Source organism: Canis lupus, chromosome 12, assembly GCF_003254725.2.
Source record: "Canis lupus dingo isolate Sandy chromosome 12, ASM325472v2, whole genome shotgun sequence".
NCBI lineage: Eukaryota > Metazoa > Chordata > Mammalia > Carnivora > Canidae > Canis > Canis lupus.
Genome location: NC_064254.1, coordinates 11,451,145 through 11,465,954, shown reverse-complemented (window position 1 = coordinate 11,465,954; position 14,810 = coordinate 11,451,145). Strand labels below are relative to the sequence as shown.

The window sequence follows — 14,810 nt, the reverse complement described above, 5'->3', positions numbered from 1 at the left end:
TCCCTACCCACAGGCCAACTAGGATGTACTCAGATTTGTGTCTCAGCACATTTCAAGTTACTACATGCAGGGACCACTGGGGTTCCTTCCAGAGAGTAGAACTCACAACTGTTTGAGCCACAAATGCCTCACACTGTAGCCTGTTACACATTCACATTCCTAAACTTTATGTGCCATGTCCCCTCCTCCAAATCTTTCACTTCTCATAAGCGAGCCTTTTAGTATTTTTACAAACTAAAGGAGTAGACAGTACGTGCAGCACAAACAGGTTCCCATCTGATGAGACGTTTCATGGGAATTAGCTCAACATCCATATTTCCTTACTGCTGTCTCTTCATAATGACACAAAAAATGTCCCTTTATCCATGCTGATATATACTTTTGAACATCATGGTGTCAAGGCATCACTCACAAAACTACTTTTTTAAAATATTTCCTTTTTTTTTTTTTAAGGCTCCATACCAAACATGGGGCTGGAATGCATAACCACAAGATCAAGAATCACAGGGTCTACCGACTGGGCCAGGCAGTACCCCAACAAAACCACTTTTTCAAACATTTTTGACTGTAACCTATAAAAAGAAATACATTTTATCTTGCGAGTCATGTGCATATATACATAAAACAAATATATATAATATAAACCCATTTATGCAACACATGTATTTTGACATCTTCTCTTTGCCATTTTTAAAAAGATTTTACTTTTTAGTAATTTCTACATCCTACGTGGGGCTCTGACTGACAACCCCAAGATCAAGAGTTGCAAGGTCTACTGACTAAGCCAGCCAGGCGCCCCTCTTCTGCCATTTTTAAAAGACTGCCATCTACTAAATGGATTTCATAAGCTTACAGCATTAGAACTTATGGTCTGAAAATGATAGTTTATAGTATTTCACAGAAAAGTGGCATTTTAAAGCAAATAATGAAATCCTACCTAAAAGAAGAGGACCTTGAACATTCTAGTTGAAAAGGAATAAACTTTTTGCTTCCTATTTAACTTTCACTTGCCAGGACACTTTAAAAGCATTTGATCTTAAGCCTCTAAACTATCTCAAAACCCTGTGGATCACATTACACTGAAGGAGAAAGAAACTGAACCAGAAAAGTTACCTCCACCACTTCCCCCCCTTAGTCTGTATTAAAAAGTCACATCTGTTCAGGAATTAAAATTCAGCAATATCCTTTAAAGAATCTTAAAATTGTTGTTGCTGCAAATTATTATATGCAGCACAAACATATCCTGGTAAGGTTACCATGGAGATTAAGTGAGGTAATACAAGGGAAAGTATGTGATGGCTCCTGTTATCATTCAGGTTCTTGGGTTATCTTTTCTTGGATGTGTCTGACTCTGCATGGCCAGTGGGCTCAATCACTCACTGGGCACCTGCCCTGCTGGGCAATAGAGAACAGAGTCCCTCAAGGAGTTTACTGGTTCCATCAATAAAAATAAATACAATTAACAACTAGGATTCTATGCAAACTGGTGCATAGGAAAACAGGATGGAGGTTTCTCAAAAAGGAAAAAATAGAGGGGCACATGGGTGGCCCAGTGGTTAAGCTTCTTGATTTTGGCTCAAATCATGATCTCAGGATCCTGGGACAGAACATTGAGTTGGACTCCGTGCTCAGCAGAGTCTGCTTCAGATTCTCTCTCTCTCTCTCTTTCTCCCTCTGCCACTCCCATTCATGTGCACACATTCTCTCTCTTAAATAAATAAATACTTTTTACAAGTTAAAAATAGAATTACCCTATGATCCAACAATTGCACTACTAGGTATTTACCCAAAGAATACAGAAATACTAATTCAGAGAGATACAAGCCCCTGACATTTATAGCCCCATTATCTATAATAGCCAAAGTATGGAAACAGCTCAAATGTACATCAACTGATGAATGGATGAAGAAGACGTGGCGTATATACAATGGAATACTACTAAGCCAAAAGAAATAAAAGAGAATGTAATCTTGCCATTTTTGGCAACATAGATAAAGCTAGAGTATTATGCTAAGTGAAATAAGTCAGTCAGAGAAAGATAAATACCATAAGATTTCACTCATATGTGGAATTTAAGAAACAAAATGAATGAGCAAAGGGACAAAAAAGAAAGAGAGGCGCAAACCAAGAAACAGACTCTTAACTATAGACAACAAACTGATGGTTACCAGAGGGGAGGTGGGAGGATGGGTGAAATAAGTGATGAGGATTAAGGAGGGCACTTGCTATGATGAGCACTGGGTATCGGGTGATGTATGGAAGTGTTGAATCACTATATTGTAACCTAAAACTAATATTACACTGTATGCTAACTAACAAGAATTTAAATAGTAACTTTATATACATATACGATTAAAAAAATGAATTGGTTTTTGGAACTTGGGGGAAAAAAACAAATCTAGAATTCTAGAGTGCCTGGGATGAACAATTCATTTATTCCTCCAACGGATAAGTATTGTGAGCCTCCCATGCCAGGCATGATGCCATATTCTGGGGATTCTAGGGTCCAAAAAATAGTAGACACAACCACAGCCCTTATGGTGTCTACAGTCAAAGAGTTTAGTGTTTGAGAAAAAAAATGCACATTCCATTAATATTACATAACATACCACTGTTTTACACTCCCTTATCTGTAAAGTGAGGATAAGATTACATCAGTGGTTCTCCAAAGTAAAGATTTCACAGATAGAAAGGCTGTCATAAAAGAAATACTTAGAGGGGCAGCCCGGGTGGCTCAGTGGTTTAGCGCCACCTTCAGCCCAGGGCCTGATCCTGGAGACCCAGGATCAAGTCTGATGTCGGGCTCCCTGAATGGAGCCTGCTTCTCCCTCTACCTGTGTCTCTGCCATTCTCTCTGTGTGTCTCTCATGAATAAATAAATAAAATCGTACAAAAAAAAAAAAACTAAGAAAAAAAGAAAAGTAATATGATCTCTCAATATAGTTCTTTAAATTGAACTGTTATAAAAAAAAATCACCACATGTCCTTATTTTTTCCTTAAACTATAAGCCAGTTTTTGTCTGGTATTAAAGGATCCATCAGAGCTTGCCCAGCTCTCTCTTCTTAGGATTCTCTGGTTTTCTTTTGCAGCACCATTTACATGTAGAATCTGCTCAAATATTCCCCAGAATTGCAGAAAGGCTGGACATTTTTTTTAAAAAATTAAAAGATTTTATTTATTTATTCATGAGAGATACAGAGAGAAAGACAGAGACAGAGGCAGAGGGAGAAGCAGGCTCCTCATGGGAAGCCTGATGCAGAACTCGATTCTGGAACTCCAGGATCATGCCCTGAGCTGAAGGCTGACGCTCAACCACTGAGCTACTCAGGCATCCCAAAAGGCTGGACATTAAAGGGCCCTTTCTGAGAAGGTCATGATGAACATAGCACATTCTGCTTCCCCCAACTCTCTTTGAAGGCTACGAAGTGTTAAGAGACAAAGGTCCAGCAACTGGCAGGCAGAAAGGAACCTGGCAATGGTTGAGGTTCTACTACAGTTCTGGCCCAATAGTTGGTACTTTTCCCACACATTACTTAATTTAACATCACAACAATTCTGGGAGAAATATATCTTTCTTTATCCTCACTTTACAGTTGGAGGAAACTGAGCTCAGAGAGGTTACATATCATGCTCAATATCACACAGCTAGTAATCAGAATTTAAACCCAGATCTGTCCACTTCTCACTATCACCCCACTTCACTGTCAGGAAGAGATGGAAGAGAAAGGACAGATGCAGGAAAACTTTAAGAGATGTATATGTCCTTGCCACAAAAGGAATTTGAAACTATAATCAAAGGACAATCTGTATAGCTGACTATATGCCACTCTATACAAGTCAACAGCTTCAGTGCTTCTCACTCAGCCTCTTTCCTGATCAGCTCAGCAAACACTCTCCTCTGCCCCTGGACTGGGTCTGTCCCTTACCCTAGAAGTGAGAACAAGAAGCCCCTGACCCACTTCTAATCACAGTCCTAGGAGAGCTCTTGCTTCTGGCCCAGCTCTTCAGCCATTAACTCGTCTATTTAACATGTCTTTATCATGTGCTCCTGTGTAGGAGGCACTGTGCTAGGCAGAGAGCAGGGACTAAAACACATCGTGCCTGGAGAAGCCCAAGCCGCAGAATCAATATCTGTAAATAGGTACCGACCTCACAAACTGATAGATGTTCACCCAGAGCCAGTGGAAGGGAGAATCCAGTTAGGCTTCCTGGAAGAGGTTCGTAAAATAGGTCTGGTAGGTGGCAAGGGCTGTCAAGTGGAGAAGATTAAGCAGAGGCTCACAGGCAGCAGGACAAGGAAGCAGGTCCCAAAGGAGCCACCAGCTCTCTCTCCAAACATGCTCTTCTGGTTCGCGGTCTCTCTCACACCAGGATCACTATGGACCCAGCTCCTCAAGCCAGAACCTTCCACAAGTCTCTGCCTTCCTTTATCCCTCACTTCCAACGAGAGTCCTGTGTAGTCTCCTAAATCTCTCACACCCATCACCCCTTCCTTCTCTATCTTCACTCATCATCATGGCCTGGTACCTCCACTTCTTGGCTCCCCCAACAGCCTCCAAACTGGTATCAGGTTACTTTTGCTCCAAGAGAATCCATGCTACACAGAGCATCCAGCCTGATCCTTTGTTAAGAGGGGACGGGGTGGGGGGTGGGGGTGGAGGGTGGTAGCGGGGGAGAAAGGAAAACTAATCTGATTCTGTCATTATCCTGCCAAAATCCTTCCCCAGGTCCTAAGTGCCTTCAAGATTAAGCCCAAACTGCCTGATGGGATTTACAAGACCCTTGGTGGTCTGGCCTCTGCTCACTACTCTAACCTCAACTCTGATTACCACTTCCTGCTTCAGTATGCTACAGGTTCTCTAACATGGTGGCCTACATCCCTGGCTGCCCCCCTGGACCTTTAAAAAACACCAGTGCTAAAAAAACAAAAAAACAAAAACACCAGTGCTGGGACGCCTGGGTGGCTCAGCGGTTTGGCATCTACCTTTGGCTCAGGGTGTGATCCCAGTTAGGGGATGGAGTCCTGAATTGGGCTTCCTGCACAGAGCCTGCTTCTCCCTCTGCCTGTGTCTCTGCCTCTCTCTCTGTGTCTCTCATGAATAAATAAATAAAATCTTAAAAACAAAACAAAAAACCCCACCATACACCAAGGTCCTACTCCTAGGGATTCTGACTGAACTACTCATGGAAAGGCCCTGTGCATCAGAAGGTTATAAAGCCCCCTGTGAGTCCTAAGGTGCGGCCAGGGTCGCTCTCGTTAAACACATCTTTTTCTCCTGTCCAGGTTTGTTTCATATGCCCTGTTGCTAGAGGCACTGGAGCTCTCCTAGCTTCCTGGCCATCAAGCCAGGGACTTTCTTTCTGCCTATCTTTTTCATTGCTATATTTCTATAGGACGGTGCCCAGATCATAGTTGGTGCTCCTTGAATATTCATAGAAAGAAATGATGAGTGACTGCTCTCTCCCTTCTCTGGGTTAGATCTCACTCATTTTTTAGGATCCAGCTTGGATTTTCTTTCTTTTTTTTTTTAATTAAATAATTTTATTTTTTATTCAGAGAGAGAGAGAGAGAGAGAGAGAGGCAGAGACACAGGCAGAGGGAGAAGCAGGCTCCATACACCGGGACCCCGATATGGGACTCGATCCTGGGTCTCCAGGATCGCGCCCTGGGCCAAAGGCAGGCGCTAAACTGCTGCGCCACCCAGGGATCCCAACCATATTGTATTGTATATTGAAAGTAACTATGAGAGTAGATCTTAAAAGTTCTCACCAGACACACACACACAGAAAGTAACTATGTGAGGTGATGGATATATTAACTAACTCTTGTGGTAGTCACTTTGCAATACATATACATGTATATCAAACCATTATGTTGTATATTGTAAACTCAATGTTATATATCAAATTAAATGTCAATAAAGCTGGGGGGGATAAACCTAATTACCTCAAATATTCTCAAAACTGTTTTTAAAAAATAGAATAGTGTAGGGGTGCCTGGGTGGCTCAGTTGGTTAAGCATCCAACTCCTGATTTCAGCTCAGGTCATGATCTCAGGGTCATGAGACCCAGCCCTGCATCAGGCTCTGAGCTGGGTGTGGAGTCTGCTCAAGATTCTCTCTCTCTCCCTCTCCCTCTGCCCCCTCCCTCCACCTTGCACAGGCACAAGTGCACTCCCAAACAAAAACAGTAAAAAATATAATAGTATACAAAGTCTGTTAAGAGAAGGGAGAGGGCAGTCCCGGTGGCGCAGCAGTTTAGCGCCTGCCTGCAGCCCGGGGTGTGATCCTGGAGACCCACGATCGAGTCCCACATAGGGCTCTCTGGATGGAGCCTGCTTCTCTCTCTGCCTGTGTCTCTGCCTCTCTCTTTGCTCTCTCTGAATGAATAAATAAATAAATCTTAAAAAAAAAAAAAGAGAGAAGGGAGAAAGAGCATCTACTTGGGTGGATGATGAGACAAAAGGAAACTTGTTTTAAATTGAGGGAACCTACTTGCTGGGAGGAGATGCTGAAGGAGACAGAGGAAAGATCGTGAAGGAAGAGAGGATGAGTGTGGCGAGAGGTCCTAGGAAAATGAGAGGCCTGCCCCAAACCCCATGTCCCTGTCCTGAGCTGGTCTCTGGCACATTCTCATTCATTCCCTCATTCATTCTCCAAGCACTTGCTGAACATCCACACCACCCCATGCCACTTCTCTGGACAACATACTGATCCTCTTCCACAGAGCTTTCAGACCTTCCCCATGCTTTTAGACCACCATCCCTTCCCTCCCATACCCAGCAGAGGACCTCACCACCTACTTTCACAGAAACCATCAGACTCATCTGTCAGTGACCAAACATACAAATTTACCTATAGCTGCACCCTCTCCTGCTGATAGGGCATTTTTAAACAGCAGTTTAATTTAGGGGGTCTTGACCAGTATTTCTGAAATGCAGTAAGTAGAACAGAAAATAGTATCCAGTGCACATCATAAGAGTATTTACTGTTTCCTGCATCTGTTACTGTGTGTTGAGGTCAAAAAGTTTCTGTGTGATGGAAAACATGGATAATAAAAAGTTGAAACAACAACACCTTAATAGAGAATCTGTCCCTGGTCTGTATAGGGCTGATCCTTGCACCTGGGCTCTGGAATCCACTCCCCACAGGCTTTCCAGGACCCTTATATTAGGAACCTCGGGTTTTCTTTGTTAAAAAAAAAAAAAAAAAAAACTAAACTAAAAAAACTGAACACCTCTCACTGGCCTCCTCCTCTCCCCCAGGTACTGTCCCTTTCCCCTTCACAGTCAAGCTTCTCCAAAAAGTTACCTGTGTTTGTCTCTAGCTCCACTATCCCACTCCAAACTGGTCTTCCTCACACCCAGCTGGCTGCCTCTTGTCCCCTGCCCCCCAACAGTCCCATAGCATCTCTCCAGGTCAGCAGGGACTTTGCAGGGTTTACTTACTTCTCATTGTTTCTTGCCCTCCCAGCCTCTGCTCAACCCCCACGGAAGTCTTCACTGACCTCTCCCATAAGAGCAACCTCCCCTCCCCTCACTCTCTGTTCCTCTTTCCTCTGTAACAGTTGTCCGTTGTCACTGTTACAATCTTGCAGGTTTGTGCCAGTACTGGTTCAGATGAGCCCTTGGGAGGAGGAGAAAAGGGACGCTGTCTATTCATCTTGGCAGCCTGAGGGTGTCGCTGGCTCAGTGCAGGGCACAGCAAGTGCTTCATAAATTGACACTGGATTCATAACCAGCATTAGGGGTGCAATGATGAAAATCATTCCAGAAAGTGAAGGGATTGAAGGGAAGAGGAGCCAGGAACAAAGATGGAAGATAGGGGCTGCTCCTGTCCTGCTTCCCAGACCCAACTGGAGCCTTTGCATGGACAGCACGTGCCTTCACGTGGTCATCTTCATGGTCAGTAAAGTCAGCAACTAAGTTAGAAAATGTGCCTAAGGTTAGATACTTGACAAGCAGAGCCTTTTAATGAATGCTTTATATCCACTATATCGTCAGCGTTTGCTGAAAGATGACACCTCCTCTTGGAATGGAGCTACTAGAAAACAGGGCCTGGATCTGTTTATTTGTCTGGTGTATCCCATCCACACAGGGTCTCTGATAAACTCCACAGAATGGCAAAAGGCCTTATTCCTGGCTGTCTAGCCATATCCAAAGACTGCTGTGCTGAAATGCTTTCATTTCCTAAAGCATACTAATACACATCACTATGACATTAGAAGATGAAATGACTACAACAAATATTTAACATCAGTATGGAGATACGACCAGCAAAATGAAGACTGGGATATGCTACTGAACAAGACAAGACAATCGGGTTTAAAAAAAAAAAAAAATCACCAGAGGTAGGGGTGAGTGGATTTAAAAGTGATTAAAGTGATTTAAGGAACGTATCAACTAGACACAATGTGTGAAACTTTTTTGGATCCTTATTCAATAAATAAAAGGGGGAAATTATAGGATAATCAAAGAAATATGAATGTAGACTGGAACTCTAACAATAATAAGGAAGTATCACTACTTTTTTGGAATGTGGTGATGGTATGTGGTTGTTTTCAAAAGGTAGTCCTCATCTTTGTGACATATTGAAATATGTATAGATTGTAAAATATGAAATAATACAATGTCTGGGATTCACTGTGAAATAATCAGGGTGATGGAGTTTGTAAGGGGCCAGAGTTTCAGAAGAAATCAGAGTGTCAGTCATTGTTGAAACTTGGGTGATGAGTACACATCACCTTTACTGTCTTCTTTACTATGTTTGAAATTTTCAAGATGTTAAAAAAGTAAATCTGACAAATAGAACCATAAAACGTAAATTTCTGTTGAATAATTTTTAGTCTGTAACGCCTTAGAATTCTTTCAGGATGTCTAAAATAGAGCAGTACTTGATTCACAAGCTCTTTCAAAGGAGGATTCAGAGCTCTCAGGCTGCTTCTTTTACCACATGTTACATTGTTATAATGAATCACCCTCTCTCCTTCCATTGGAACAGGCACTTACCTCCCAGGAGCCATCCATTTCAAGGATGCATACTGAATCCACTGCCCTCAGATGTCAGAAAAAAGACACAAATACAGTCTGGCACTGCTGGAAGTTTTATAGCCTTCCCATTGCTTTTGAACACAGAAATGTAGTTTACGTTCATGTCTTGACCACCTACGTTGGCTTGCAGTTGTGCTGGGGGCTGTAAAGAACTGTCAAGTCAATGCTTATGATGCCCACATCACTGACCCCTGTCCATTCCCACTCATGCTTCATTCACATCAGTCTTTGAAACTGCCTTCAACACATGAGGTCAACAGGGTGACCTACCTGGTTTTGTCCTTTACCTCTTCTTTCTCATAAAAGTTTGAACTACCCAATGTAAAATATTCAGAAACTGGGACGCCTGGGTGGCTCAGCCGTGAAGCGCATCTGCCTTTGTTTCAGGGCCTGATCCTGGAGTACCGCGATGGAGTCCCGCATCAGGGTCCCCGCATGGAGCCTGCTTCTCCCTCCCTGTGTCTCTGCCTCTCCCTTTCTGTGTCTCTCATGAATTAATAAATAAAAACTTAAAAAAAAATATTCAGAAACTTCCAAAGTCTACTGGCCTCTATGCCAAAACCTGTTTTGGGGCAGAAATGACGTTCTTGGGAAGGATTAATGGTACTCAAGTCTACTTCTGATACAGACACTAACAACCACCCATAGATTCACTATGGCTAATCCAGAAATGTTGCCTCACCCCAGCCACAGCTCCAGTAAACCTCGCTTGGCTACAAGCTTCCCTGAGTGGGAGAGGTTCCATCTCTGACAAACTTAAGGGAGGCAGGTAAGGTTCTTGGTTTTGGTTTTTTCCCTAGCAAAATAAATCTTTAAACCTTCCTTCTTTAAATCAACTCTTTATAAAATAAAGCAGCTATTGCATTCCTCCATATAATTTACACAAGATAACCAGCCCCAGAACCAAACCTCACAAAAAGCAAAAAGCCTCTTCAAGCTTGCATTTGAAACAAAGCGAAGGAAAACGAAAAATATACACTACAAGCACAAGCACAGAAAATTTTCAGCACCCGGTTCCCGCCCGCTGCACACACATACACACGGAACCCCCGACGCCACCTCCACTCGCGATTTGCCAAGCCGTGTGACCTGTGTTTGCTTTCCGCGGAGAAATACAGGAATTTATCTGTTGCGGGTTTTTTTGTTTGTTTGTTTTAAATGGGAATGGAAGGAGAGCGGGGCGTGAAAAACTGGAAATGAGTCTTAATTCTCTCGTTTCCTCCCATCTTTCTCTGCATCAACATGCAGATGGATCAGTGAAATTTCAAGTAACAGTTTCTTGGGCAGAAGCCCCCGCTGGAAACGGTGGCGGCTGGGAATGGGGGGGAGGTCGGGGTGACACCGAAGCCCGGCAGGGCAGCCGGGGTCAAGGACGCGCCCCGCGCTCGGCGGCTGCACGGAGCACGCGAGGTTGCTGCGCGCCCGCAGCCCGCGCCGCCGCGACTCCTCCGGGCCCGCGCTCGGCGTCCGGCTGGTGACTGCGCGGACTCGGCTGCCCACTCACGCCTCGGGCTGCTCCCGACTCTAGGCTGGGCGCATTCACTTCCGGTGACAAATCCCTCCCACCGCCTCTAGAAATAATGTAACATTTCCCCCAACGCTCTGCTAAAGACCGACGGCCCCACGGAGAGCCGCCGAGCCCCGGGCCGGGGTCTCACCCCGCGCCGCCAGCGGCGCGCAGCTGCGGAGGGAGCGCCCGCCAAGTGGGGGGGTAGGGAGGACGTGGGAGGAAGAGGAAGGGGGTGTGGAATCGCACCCTCCCCCGCCCCCACCCCTCCAACTGCAGCAATTGGCCAAAAAAATAGTAATCCGTTTTTAGACTGCCCCTGGGCCCCCGGAACCCGGTTGCAGTGAGAACCCCAGTCTCCCATCCCGGTGCCCCTCGCCTATTCCCGCCCCTGTAGGTGCCTGCGGGGATCCAGGAGACCCCAGGCCACGCCGAACTGCAGCGGCTGAGGGGAGAAGGCGGGTAGAATGAGGATTTGGGGGCGGCAGGAATGGGTTGGGGGAGGGGGTGGTGGAAGGGAAAAGAAAAAACCAGAGGCATGCAAGCGGCTCCCTAGCCAGCTGTTCCAGCTGCCGCTTCCTCCGGCGCGGGCCGGGCGGTGCAATATTCCCCCCCCTCCATCTTTCTCACCACTACCTGTCCCCCCACCCACCCTGCGCACACATTCCCCCCACCAGTAGCGGATCTCCGGCCTGTAAGGGGGTAGTAGGGAGGAGCTGGGGGGAGGGGGAGGCCTGCGAGTTTCTAACCTTGTTCTTATAAACAAACCCACATGTGCAGCTGCCGCTGCTGCAACTCACCCCACAATCCCGGATATAAGTCCTGCCCCTTTAAGAGGAAAAAAAGCTTCCCCCTCCTGTCTCCCACCCCACCCATCCACAAGGACCTTTGTCTCCCCACCCCCCTTGTCTGTCGGCCCCGCCTCATGGCCCCGCCCCCTCCGACGCCGAGGAACCAATGGGCAAAGAAAATAAGGCCGGGGCTGACGTAAGCGTGTCCGGCCAATCACAGCGCGCGTTGGTGGGAGGCCTCACGGAGGGCGCGCCCGGAGGAAGCAAGGCAGCTGCAGGGAAGCTCGAAGCCAAGATGGAGGCTGCTAGTTGCTCCGCCGCCGCGGCAAACGGGGCCGTGGGCTCGCAGCGGGACCGGAGCCTGGTGCCTGAGCGGCTGCAGAGACGGGAACAAGAGCGGCAGCTGGAGGTGGAAAGGCGGAAGCAAAAGCGGCAGAACCAGGAGGTGGAGGAGGAGAAGAGCGACTTTTTCGCCGCCGCCTTCGCTCGGGAGCGAGCGGCCGTGGAAGAGCTTCTGGAGAGCGGGGAATCCATGGAGCAGCTGGACGAGGCGGCCGCTCGGCTCCAGGGCCTGCAGAAACTTGTCAACGACGCGGTTTTGTTCCTGGCCGCCTACGACCTGCGGCAGGGACAGGAGGCGCTGACGCGGCTGCAGGCGACCCTGGCCGAGCGGCGCCAGGAGCTGCAGCCCAAGAAGCGTTTTGCTTTCAAGACCCGGAGGAAGGACGCTGTTTCGGCCACCACGGTAGACGCAGCTCCCGGCCCCGCGGCGGCCGAAGGCATCCTGGCCTTCCCGCCGCCATTGAAGGAGGAGGGAGGAGGCATCGGCTCCGGCTTTGTCTTCGGCTTCTCCAATGTGGAGTCCCAAGTCTTGGAGAAGCGGGCGGAGGAGCTGCACCAGCGCGACGTCCTTTTGACCGAACTGAGCAAGTGCACAGTCAGACTGTATGGTAATCCCAATACCTTGCGACTAGCCAAAGCCCGAGGCTGCACGCTGCTCTGCGGCCCGGTGTCCACTTCTGTGTTCCTGGAAGACTGCAGTGATTGCGTGCTGGCCGTGGCCTGCCAACAGCTCCGCGTACACACTACGAGAGACACCCGCATCTTCTTGCAGGTGACCAGCAGAGCCATCGTGGAGGACTGCAGCGGGATCCAGTTCGCCCCTTATACCTGGAGCTACCCGGGGATCGACAAGGACTTCGAGGGCTCTGGCTTAGATAGGAGCAAAAATAACTGGAACGACATTGACGACTTCAACTGGCTGGCCCGGGATACGGCCTCCCCAAACTGGAGTATCCTTCCTGAAGAAGAACGAACGGTCCAGTGGGACTAAGCCCTTGTCACTGCGTTCTTCACTCCTACCAAATACTTCCCATGTGGGATCGGCTCCTGCTAATGGGACTTCAGAGTTTACTTATTGTTTTCATACTTTGTATATTTTCAGTATTTTAAAGCCTGAGATTGCGTATAGGCTCCTACTTGCGCTTTCCATTAAATTCACGACAGGTTTAACACTTTGAAACATTTTTGCTATTTCGGTAATGTGTAATAGCTTTTATTTGATTATGGTAGTTTGAAGCAGTAAGAGGAAAAGTGTGGGTGTGTGTTGGTTATTAATGATCTGTGGTGTTTAATACGTACTGCATGATAAAGTAGGTCTTCAATAAATATTTAATAAGTGAATTTGATAGGGTGTTAGTAGGAGTCAGTTAATGTAAAGTACGGCATCAAACCTGTGCAAAACTAGTGATTGAGAGCTCTTGAATTGAAGGTTTGACTTCTGTAGGTATTACTCAGTAGGGTGGTGGAAAACTCGTCTTCAGGTACACATTAGCCTGGGTTTCTGGAATCCAGCTGCTTACTCATCAACCCCAGGAGGCTCATGAGTCTTACCAACTGAAAAGCCAAAATAATTATAGCTACCAGGTTTTTTTTTTTTTTTTTTTTTTTTTGGTGCCCTTAAAAGGTCATAGATACTGTTCTAAACACCATACTCATGTCAACGTGACTAAGTCCAGAAAATCTTATGAGGTAGGTTCTGTTAACACCGTTTATCAAGTGAAGTAGTTGAGTCACTGGAGTCACACAGCTCAAGTGGACTGGGATTTGAAACCAGATAGTCTGGCTCCAGAGTCCACCTTTGCAACCACTATAAACTGATTTTGAATAGTGTTCATTGAGTTGGAAATAGATCTTCCAATGTCATTAAAGAGGACAAATTGTTTTTCCGAATTTCTCAGGAATAAATATGCTACATATTCTCACACAAAAACATCTAGCTGGGTCTTAATTTTTTCCACTCATTTTTCTATAATTTTCTATTACTGATTTGGCCTTCTGCTCTATGTTATCACCCATTATTTTTTTTTTTTTAAGATTTTTTTATTTATTCGTGAGAGACAGAGAGAGGCAGAGACACAGGCAGAGGTAGAAGCAGGCTCCATGCAGGGAGCCCGACGTGGGACTCGATCCCGGGCCTCCAGGATCACACCCTGGGCCAAAGGCAGGCACTAAACCGCTGAGCCACCCAGGAATCTACCCCCCCCCCTTTTTTTAAGATTTTATTTTATTTATTCATGAGAGACAGAGGCAGAGACACTGGCAGAGGAGAAGCAGGCTCCCTGCAAGGAGCCCAATGCGGAACTCGATCCCGGGACCCCAGATCACAACCGGAGCAGATGCGCCCAGCCACCAAGCCACCCAGGCACCCCATCACCCATTATTATTAAATGGAAAGTTCTAAGTTTCAAAAAGCTTTTTTGGGTCTAGTGGCCTTGTAACTGTAGACATGATTTTAATAATGGCCACAAGTATTAAAGTGCTTTTAGGGATCCCTGGGTGGTGCAGTGGTTTGGTGCCTGCCTTTGGCCCAGGGCGCGATCCTGGAGACCCGGGATCGAATCCCATGTCGGGCTCCCGGTGCATGGAGCCTGCTTCTCCCTCTGCCTGTGTCTGCCCCTCTCTCTCTCTCTCTCTCTCTCTCTCTGTGACTATCATAAATAAATAAAAATTTAAAAAAATAAAATAAAGTGCTTTTAGTACCTTAAGTGTTTATATGTTCTATCTTGTTCCAAAAAAGAATTTAAGGTGGCTTTTAGGATATGTGAAATGTAACGAAATAACAAATGAGAAGGAGGAAGAAGGGTAGAGTCACCCAGACATAAATGAGGCCAGTAAAAAAAATGGGGCCTACCAACCTCTATTCCTTAGCTGGAGGTGAATCTGGATTTTTTTTTCCCCTCAACTGTTGGCTGACTTGAGACAATCCTAATCATTTCACAAATTGCAACTTCTGTAAAGAAGAGGGGTAAAAAAAAAATCTATTGTTTAGGAGAATTCTAGTAATAAAGACCACATGTAATGAAATTCTCAACCACATGTTCACATAAGAAACTAGGACTAGTATTGTAAGACTATGCTCCTAGAGACTGACAGTTTAATGCCAAGTCCCCTTCAGGAAAA

General features: G+C 46.0%; 1 protein-coding gene and 1 long non-coding RNA gene across 3 annotated transcripts in view; both read left to right on the top strand.

Annotated features, from left to right (window-relative positions):
• LOC112641599 (uncharacterized) overlaps window positions 1-10,367 on the top strand; it is a 60,710-nt gene extending 50,343 nt beyond the window's left edge. For both annotated transcript variants that reach the window (XR_007401444.1, XR_003124722.3), the window contains one exon: window positions 7,598-10,367. This is a non-coding gene — a long non-coding RNA (uncharacterized LOC112641599). The remainder of the gene's footprint in view (window positions 1-7,597) is intronic.
• A 1,197-nt stretch (window positions 10,368-11,564) lies between these two features.
• Window positions 11,565-13,036, top strand: TBCC (tubulin folding cofactor C). Its single transcript, XM_025418811.3, has one exon. The coding sequence runs from the start codon at window positions 11,644-11,646 to the stop codon at window positions 12,679-12,681; it is 1,038 nt and encodes a 345-aa protein (XP_025274596.1). The 5' UTR covers window positions 11,565-11,643; the 3' UTR covers window positions 12,682-13,036.
• Window positions 13,037-14,810: the final 1,774 nt, after the last annotated feature.

Bases quoted from the DNA above. Each gene is read 5' to 3' on its own strand.
- TBCC (XM_025418811.3), top strand. From the start codon at position 11,644: ATGGAGGCTGCTAGTTGCTCCGCCGCCGCGGCAAACGGGGCCGTGGGC.